The sequence below is a fragment of the Brienomyrus brachyistius genome, chromosome 2, assembly GCF_023856365.1.
Source record: "Brienomyrus brachyistius isolate T26 chromosome 2, BBRACH_0.4, whole genome shotgun sequence".
In the NCBI taxonomy this organism is placed as follows: domain Eukaryota; kingdom Metazoa; phylum Chordata; class Actinopteri; order Osteoglossiformes; family Mormyridae; genus Brienomyrus; species Brienomyrus brachyistius.
The window spans coordinates 23,853,899-23,863,794 of NC_064534.1; the positions used below are offsets into that span (position 1 = coordinate 23,853,899).

Sequence of the window (9,896 nt, forward strand, 5' to 3'; positions counted from 1 at the left end):
AAACACTGACGCAACGAAGTAACCATGCTGTTAGCAACAGGTCCAAGAAAACAGTGAATGAGACAAATTATGTGCGATTGCTCTGCTGACCTGGTCTCTCCACACAATGGTACAGTATCATTACCTTAGCAACATTATCACAACTCTTCTGAAAGTTCCTTTTTAAGTGCTTTTGACATGGATGGTCAAAGTTAAACACTTCCATTAACTGAACTTGAAGTCTTAAATTGGCCAATAAATAACAATGAGGTAAAAACAGTCCCCATGGTTATTACTTCTGTATCTTAAAATCATCTCCAACAAACAGCTCTAAGCAGTATACTGAAATCGGCCCTTTTCCATAGGAAAATCTCACTAACATTTCTGGCAGTTCATGGTCTCAAATGGTCAGCCATATGGTTGTAGGAGGCTAGCGAGAAAATCCAGATAATGCATTGTTTTTAACGTATTCTTGTGTTAAAAGCAAGGTGATTATATGCATCTTTTACCATTTCTTATTTCTTCCGTTGTACCATAATTAGAGTTTCCCATGGGAAAGATCCAATGGGAACAGAGCAATGTAAGCAGTGATCATAATCCCAGCAAGTCAGTCTCTACATACACAGGCCTCTGATTGATACAGTTGTTTAAACCTGTAGTTTAGATAACTGTAAGCTGTAAGCACTCTCATAGAGTTCACTATACACCAAAATCTTAGGGAGGTGATCTCCAACCTTTTTCAGAGTGAGAGCTACCTTCACAAAGAAAACACTCTCGGGACCTACTGAATCACAAAAGTTTATTTTTCCGACTGGTGGGTGGTGTTTCCCTTGGTATATTTTGCTGGGGGGGGGGTTGAAAGTTGCATCGCCATCCACTAGCAATGTTTTGGTTATCGACCTGTCCATTGTGACCAGTGGTTTGTTATATCAAACCAATAAATAGATATAAATAGATCTGTTTTTGAGTTGTCAAAGTATGCCACTTTTTATCCAGTCTTTCAATTTTGTTGAAGGAAAAATATATATTTTAAAGTGTTCGCGATTCTAATAATGGTTACCAGTGCTGGCACTTACTCGGTGCCGTACTTTTGTTCCCTGAATGCCATCATTGTCATCTGATAAATTACATCCGACACCTGACACCAACCTAATTGCTCTGGATTTTTTTTAAATGCATGCTTGAAAGTACCCCACTAAATAATTTTAACCTACTGAAATTCATATCCTTTGTTTTAGAAACGGCAAATGGCACTGCATATGCTAAAATGAACGACATATTTACACAAAGCACTGCCCATACATATAGATATTCTTTTACGAGCACTTCAGGTCAACTAATGTGTAGATCTCTGGTTTTGGCATTTAAAAAAATGCTATTATAACAATATCACTAAACAGTGAACACTCCTAAAATTTAACACAGAAATTACCTGGACTGAAAGTGGATACACTCAATACATAACCCATTTGCCCGTTAGACTAAAATGTCTACCTTTTGACTGTTTCAGAATTAATCCACAAGCCACATTGAATAAGTATTTAAATTGAAACTGCCAATGTTTACAAAAATAAGTATAACTACATACAGGAAGTATGTAAGTTCCCCACTGTATTGTAATGCAAGTGTCCTATGACAATAGTGGCATTTCGTTATTTCTACATCACAACTGTACCGACCATACTGAGGAATATCTTTCAGAAATATATTTTTATTTTTGTTGTCCAAGCAATGGAATCTATTGCGCATCATATATCGTTTATTATTACTATTAGTAGCCTGCAACTCTGATCAGGAGAAGCAAGTAGAAGATACCTAGAACTGAACGCTGATTGCGGCAGCAGATTAGCACAAAATTCAGTGAAACAATCTAGTTGTGATATGGTCGTTTTGATTTTTTGGGACTAATCAACACAACCTACTTCTCATTTAAAAGAAGGAACCAATGGGTAACATCAAATAAGATAGATGGTTCATCAGCCCAATGGATGCATTTGATTCAATTTTATATCTTCAGAGAGTATTTTGTACATTTGTTTTGGTTTTATTTAACTGAAATTTAAGAGATTTGTAGAAATAATGTCCACTACAAAGTTCATTTTTATGAATGTTATTTAAATATAGCAAAGAATTCAAACAAATTATGGTGAAGTTTGGGTCATACTGTTAACTTAACTTAATAAATAAGAAAGGTTCACCCTTAAATTTAAAGGTGGTTTTTAATAAGGCCCCCTCAGTGACCGAGTTGGACACCCCTGCTCTAAAGCACTCATATTGTTATATAGTCAAAAATGACCAATCGATGCTGAGCATCTAATTCCCACCACACTTATTGGGAATTCCATGAAAAAGTTTCTTAAAGTTGGAATTTACTCAGGATAGCCAGCTTGACAAAACCTAACAATACCAATCTAGGGTATCGGCCTGGATAATGAAGCTCTCAATGCGCTCAGGCTTCATGTATTTCGTTATACAGCATTGCCATGAAAAGGCGTGTTTACTAGTAGACAAGTTTAAAAACAGAGTGAGAGGACAACTTTCTCAACAGAAGGGCAAATAATTAGCACCACTGGTTGTGAGGAATATATACAGGTACAGTATGGGTCTTCAATGTGACACATAACATGGAGAAGCACAACGATAAATAACTAAATAACAGATTGTGTTTTTTCCATTGATTTCAATATTGAAGCAGAGACTGTAAGGGGACAAATATAGAGTTTGATTTTAAGCAGAGTGTCACATGGTCTGTCAGGCGAAACCCTGAATAAATGAAGGCAGTTGATTCATCCATCAGTATACCAAAGGTCATTGGAATTGGGAATCATCAGATATAGCTGGTATGCAAATCTACTCTCCCCTACAAAACCCATGCAGGTGTCCTGCAAAGCACTTTTTGCAATAATTTAGGCCAAAAGTTGTAATTAATTGGCAAATATTTTTTACTTCGTGTACGGACTCACTGCAAATTTGAGTGACACCCAAACCCATGTCATTTCAATTTAATACTTGTTATAAGGCACTGATGGTTACTTGTCATCTGTGCAAGATATATATTAATATTAAAAAGTAACTTCAAATAACAGTGCATAATACAAGCTTAAGACGACCCATATCCTAAATGTATTCTGTTGAAAAATGGATTCGTTATTTTTGTACCATGTTTGCACAGATTTCCTGTTCACGTAATGAGAGTCGTGTTCCCCCAAGTCCGCCCCAATTGCTACCAATTACAATGAGGAATCATAAAACGACAGAGACCGGACTGAAAATCACGTCAATTAATATGCAGTACGCATACGATGAAAGCGGAATGAGATCTCAGAAGCGACCTTATTGGCTCACTATTCCCTCTGACTGAGCAAACAGGCAAGTGGCTGGGAAACACAAAGGCACTCAAGCGACTTTTGAGGGCAAAGCACACCTTGCCAATATTCCAGCATACGGTTTTAATTCTTACTTAGGTCTCCAAAGGAACTCAAACATGCCCCAGTTGCAAAGAATCTAAAGTAATTTACGTGATCTTCATACTTGTAGCGCGAGTCCGGCCGGTGGTCTTAGGGATACTTTAATAGCATGCACACATATTTTAAGCCATCAGAGGAGATTTATATATTATCAATATATAAATATAAGAAACCTACAGCAAAAGAAATGCATATTAAAATACAAAGAAAATTGTAACGTGGGTTTAAAAATCGATAACACATCACCAAGCACGTTCATGGGCTCAATAGAGAACAGAAGAATGTTCTTGTTCTTGCGAATGCATTTAATATATTCGGTGAAATCAGTCGAAAAACTTTGTTTAGATTTTTCACGTTTGCTTCGTGTGCATGGAACTTTAGCATAAGGTTCAAATGAAATTCTAATTAAAAAACAAAAACCATGAATTCAGCACGAGGCTGCAGCCCCCCGAAGGCATCCTTCCTAGAATGGATCAGGCTCGCGGGACCCCGGACTAAAGGTGACGTCAGGATTCCATCGGCTGTAATTGGACAGTGGGCGGGTTTTATATGTTTCGATGCATTTGCGCCTCTTACACAAACATGCGCTGGAACAGCTTTGTCATGTGGAATCTGTAGACATAAAGAGACGGCCGGATAAAAATGTAAACAGTTAAGTGATGCCAGTAAACCTTGTTCAAACCCAAAGCAGTTTAACCTATTAATCCGGCTTCGTAGTATGTCCTACATTTCACTGCAAGAATAAGACATACTTTACATTTTAGCTTGAAAGCTTTAAAAACGGAAAACTGGTTAATCATGTCTAATGCTAAATACTGAAGTGGCTGACACCATATGTCAGAAATTTAAACTATGCTGCTGGATCAGTTATTCATAGCGGTCATGTAACAAAGCGCGGTAAAAACCATTAAAACACACATTTTTAATTTTATTTTCAAACCCACAGTAGGTCGTATTTTATCTCAACTACCATTGTAGGTGCACGTATTACAGTGCGAACGACACTAATAGAATAGTATTGCATGCATTTTAATTACATGACTGAATGGTCAAGATCGAAGTATTACCCAAAACAAATATACCTATGAGGACGTCTGTTGGTTGACTGAGGTATTACATATAAGTCTAATCACTTTCTTGGGGGAGGGGAAAAACTTCCTTTATGGAAGGCTTCGTTGTTTAATCTAGAGATTTTTGCCCCCCAACCCAGGCCAATTCAATCAGGTTTTAAATTTTTCTTTAGGTCCACTGGGAAAGGCTAGCGATACCAAATCCAGGAGCTGTATGGCCCTGAAAACTATGACCCGTAGTCCTGCTCTGCGGATGGCAAATTTTCCACAGGCATTCAATGGAGAATTCTCTTACAGACTCCAACTGGAAGCCATAGTAACACTGCAATCAAAGCCAATGAAATGGCCGTGTGTGTGCATGTGTAGACCAAAAAATGGAAGTGTTTTTTACTTTGTTTGCATGCATGCCACTTCTTCAATGTTAAGATTAAAAAGTCCACTGTAGTTCACATAGACGAGAAGTAAAATAAATATTTAGAAATGTTGTCAGAGGGGGCCACAACTCAAAATAATCCTGTACAGTGTGCATGTTAAACTTGGCAGAATCAACTGTACTGGGACTAAGATTAATGGACACAATTATACTTTGATTTTGTTTTTATTTTAAGCTTTTGTAGTGGCAACTTGTGGGGGGGGGGACCATCAACCCCTGATTTCCAGAACAGATTGTGAGTTTGGGGTTCCTTACATCATGGCCTGTTATAGAGAGAGCTGGGACTGCATGGTTTATAGTACAATATGCTGTACCTACAGTACATGAGACTGGTGAAGACTGTATCAGATGTAAAAAAGATAGAATATGTTTCAATGGGAAATATTTATTTCTCACAATACACAGGCTCTTTCCATTCATTATAGTTGTGGAAGTACAGTTAAGATCTGCTGGGAGTTCATGAGACATTGAGAACTGATTTTTCTTTAAAACCTGGGAGGCATTTTTCAGTCTACATGGAATAGAAGGGCCATAGGTGATGAATTTGTCAGTATTCTAAAATGTAGTCATTGGGATACTGAATGTAAGCTAGTATCTGCTGGGGGTGCTGGTTATCCTCAGTCTTTGTGGTAAAAACTGGAATAAATAACCACATTATTCAAGACTTCCCAAGTGTGCCAAATCACATGCACACTCTTAAATGAGGCTGCTTCATATCACGTCAACCAATCAGAATGTAAAACACCTCAGCCCTCATTTTTCTGATAAAGATTAGAGATGGTTATTAGGGTTGCCATCATTTTCATTCTTACTTTGAGTAACAAAACTACAAATGTGCAGAAACCTATTTCACAGAAATACGTAACATAAGTTTAGTGGCTCACCTCATTACAACTAGATTTATATGGGTTTATAATGATGAAATTATATAAATAAGCTGTGCTCTCACTGGAATCAGAGCTGGAATATTTGCTTCAATGCTAAAGAGTCACTTTCATCCCTCATGGGTTCCACTATTGGCCCTAACAGTTGAAGGCTGTGTTTACCATCCTTTTACTCTTCCCTCACTGTTTACCTCTACAGGAGTACTCAAATGGCAGACTTCAGTCCACATCTGGGCCAAAACACAATGTAATCAAGACTGTGTAACACGCCCTGGACAAGATGCCAGTCTTTCACATGGCACATACACATACTGACAAAAAATGGGCAGCTTAGATGGACCAATTAACCAAAGTGCATGTCTTAGGCTTGTGGAAGGGAGCCTATGTCACTTGGGGAAAACGTGAAAATTCCACATATACAGAGGAGTTATTTTAACACACAGCCCTGGAGGTGTCAGGCAATAGTGCCACCCCCAGAACGACTGTGCCACCTAGATGTTATTTTTTGATAGATCGACAATAGACAATGCATTTTACATAGATAACTCTGGGCAAAAAGTGTCCAATTTTTGAATTTTTATCTTAGCACACACATTATCTGATATTTTTACTTAATCGTGGTCTATCCTTTCAGCTATGTGTGGCTCCATTTCTATAGGGGTCGCTATACACCTGCAATCTAACAGTTACACGATCAGAGCAGAGATATTTAACACAGATGTCCCCTCTCCCATTTCTGCTATGATATGTATTTGTGACTGCCTAGGCATGCATGTGGACCCTCTCCTGTCCCATGATGGGAATTAATCCCTTTGAAGATCATCTTACCATCTAAAAAAAAAAACAAAAAAAAAACACACGTGGTGGCAAAGGACCGCAGGACTTATCTTAGCTCATAACATACAGCTCATAGCGTATGAGAATGAAGACAGACGATAACTGCATTTACTTTATATTACCTAGACTCTTGGGGCTGTGACTGGAACAGTACAGAGGAAATCTGAGAGGAAATTCAAAAGGATACAACCTTTACGTTAAACAATTAATGATAGATCATTTTTACAAACCGATGTAGGCATCACAAAAGCCTAGCATAACATGCACTTATATGCCATGATGCCGACAGTAATCATTCTGATCAGTTAAGAGGCTATTATTCTGTTTAAGCAATGCTATATGAAAGTGAAAAGCAGGAAAGGTCATGCACATACAGATCATCGATTCAACCAGAAAAGACTGCCTGCCCTTAATGGACACCACCCCAAAACAACTCCTAAAGATTTATGATCTTTTTCTGAAACCTAATGCTCACATTGGTTTTGCACATGGACTCCAAACTCCAAAACTTTTGTGACAGCCGGCTGCATGTTCAAACACACTTGGTTGTTGCTGGCAGAAGTGTGCCCTTTACTAAAAGCTGGAATGAAAGCACCACCCCCTCTTCGTACTTTTGGGGTGCATGGAGTGTGTAGGGACACAGACACACTCTTACATGGGATCTGTTTGAGCAGCGCTGACCCTTTCAGACCTTAACAAGCTGGAATGTTTGGAGTGCAGCACTGCTGGAAGAATTCAGTCCCAATTCCCTCCAGCTACTCCATGGAACAAGTCTAACTTTATAATGGAAAAGTTACAATTATATAAATGCAGAAAATGGTTATTTAAGCCATTCTGTGAGAATGTACAGTACTCAAAAAAATCTATAGAACTAGAATAATCAGCTTTGTTAGTGAACAGTACGCTGTTACAAGCCTGTGAATTATCCCTACAGGCACACTTTACACATTTCGTTTGAGACAGAGTAAGCAAACCAGCAAATAAAAGATCATAAATGGTAAACAATTTTGTTTTTCTTATGAATTTACCATGTTGTTTTGAAGACTGTTAATAGACAACAAAATATAAAGAAAACGTATTTAAAGTTTCTTTCATACCGCAAAATAAAAACTTCCCTTATCTCACACATTCCAGAATTTCTTTAACATTTTATTGCAATGAATTACCTGCAAAATTATTTTTAAAAAAGACAACAATTCCAGTATGAAGCAGTTATGTCATACTGTTATGTATTTGGATATCATCAAAAAATAACATTTATGTTGTAGAAATTATATTGAAGTAACAGTGGATGTATAAAGCTATAATCCAAATATGAACTTTCATCCACTGCTACCCAGTGTATGTTTGCACAGCTGTGCATCTTGTGAAGGAAGAAGAGTTTTGTTAGTTTTTTTCAGTTAGGGTTTAGTTGGCCACATGCAGTATATATACTAGAATCTAAATCTAAATATTGTGACTTTTCCAGTTTAGTTTACTTAGAAACACGGACATAGCACTTTGCTCTGATTGGTCATCAAAGGAAAAGTTATGGACTTTGTGCACAACATTTGTTCATAATGTTTTTCCTAAAAACAAAAAGTAGCCCCATAATCTCCAAACGAACAGATCACGTCCGAGGCGAATCCCTACTTGTATATTCATAAGAATACATGACCAAACTGGAGTAAACAAATGATATTTATACTAACCGATTACCCCAAAATTCTCCTCACATCATATTAAAATTCATTTACAATATTTAGAACGGAGAAAAACAACAAATATTGTCAGTGTCTAGATTTACACACCGAACTGACAATAATGAAGTAAAGTAATACGCTAGTCATTAACTGACAAGAAATTTGTAATTGTTTCATTGACAATGGCAGACATGCTTGCCTTTATATGCAAAGCTACAATGTGCCACAAAAGCAGTAAATATTACTTTCTCAGATACATTCAATGGATTATACCGGTGTGTGTCATTCTGTTAAAAATGCATGCAAATATTGATTTTTATGTAAGCTTGCGTGGGTCATAGGCATTTTTAGACAAACCAGCGGGCTTACCTTCAACTGTCCGTCAGTTTTGCAATGTTGTTTGGGCTTTTAGCTATATGTCTTCCACGCTCCTCCCTTGCAGTTATTTTGGATTCCACTGGATTGTCGTGTTTTCTTTTACATCCCTTTCGCCACAAAGCGATATACAACCTACATAAGGACTTCGATTCTTATAAGAACTCTGAAACAGAACCTTTGATTTGAAGCACTTGAACTTGACTCTCATTTACTGGTCTGTGTAGTAAATCCTGCACTTCGTCTTCATATTGTTAGCTTTGATTGGAGTACAGCCCCTGGAGCTCGGGTAAACTGTATCACAGGCCATACGCTCCAATTCTAAAGATTCCAAGAACAAAGCAATAACTGTACATCGCAGCAATGAACCTCGCAGCTCACTCGGTCGTCACTGTGTGCTGCCTATTCACTGATGTCGAAGCAAGTTTTCACGTCCCTTTGTTATCGTCACGCCTTTAAAAGGAGGTTCTACTGAGCAACGTGTAACTCGGCTTTCCTTCTCCATTTACAGCACTGCAACATGATCCTTGTATTCATAATTCTAAATTCTATATGCTTCCGATAGAGATACTTGCTTCTTTCTTTGTAGCTATTCGTTATTCGCCCTCTTAGCTATCTTCACGCCAACAAGTGTTGCAAGACAAAGTGACTTGCTATATAAATAACCACGTTTTGTTGCTCAGCAATACTGGGTTTATTGTTAGGTTTCTACTAGGCTATACGAATAGAGCTCATTGTTCGATTTTTATTTCCACAGAATTTATTTTATCTATTGGCATAGAAATCCTAGAAATCGAAAAATCCTGAGAGACATCTCTTTGTTCCATTCAGTGCATTCCAACACGCATATAGTAATGCTGGCATATTTATTTTCTTTAAATAAACGATCGGTCTCTTGTACATTTTTCCAATACTGTCGTATACATTTCTGTCACACCGTCACATTTACCGGAATTAGCATTTTGAAATTTTGATCTATTTTTTCACTCCTTTTGGCTGTAGCCAATTAGCGCTTTGGCTTAGTTGGGCGGAAACGTCAGTGCCAATCAATAGGCGGACCTCAGCCACACCCATTCATTCATAAAGTGTAGGACCAGCATCTGCTTTGAACGTCGAGATAAACCAAAATGCGAGAAAGAGTGGAATTAACACTTGAGCCTTACGACGTG

At 37.8% G+C, this 9,896-nt stretch overlaps 1 protein-coding gene across 6 annotated transcripts in view; it reads right to left on the reverse strand.

The window, feature by feature from the left end:
• rhobtb4 (Rho related BTB domain containing 4) overlaps positions 1-9,371 on the reverse strand; it is a 31,244-nt gene extending 21,873 nt beyond the window's left edge. For 2 of the 6 annotated variants that reach the window (XM_049003415.1, XM_049003417.1), the window contains exon 1: positions 8,722-9,370. Coding sequence is in view for 1 of the 6 variants with exons in the window: in XM_049003400.1 (XP_048859357.1) it covers positions 6,793-6,833; positions 7,146-7,160 (56 nt within the window). In the remaining 5 variants the exon portion in view is untranslated. Of the gene's footprint in view, positions 1-6,792; positions 6,834-7,145; positions 7,189-8,721 lie in introns of those variants that run through there. The other 4 variants (XM_049003401.1, XM_049003416.1, XM_049003400.1 and 1 more) reach the window with 4 other exon arrangements.
• Between the last annotated feature and the right edge of the window lie 525 nt (positions 9,372-9,896).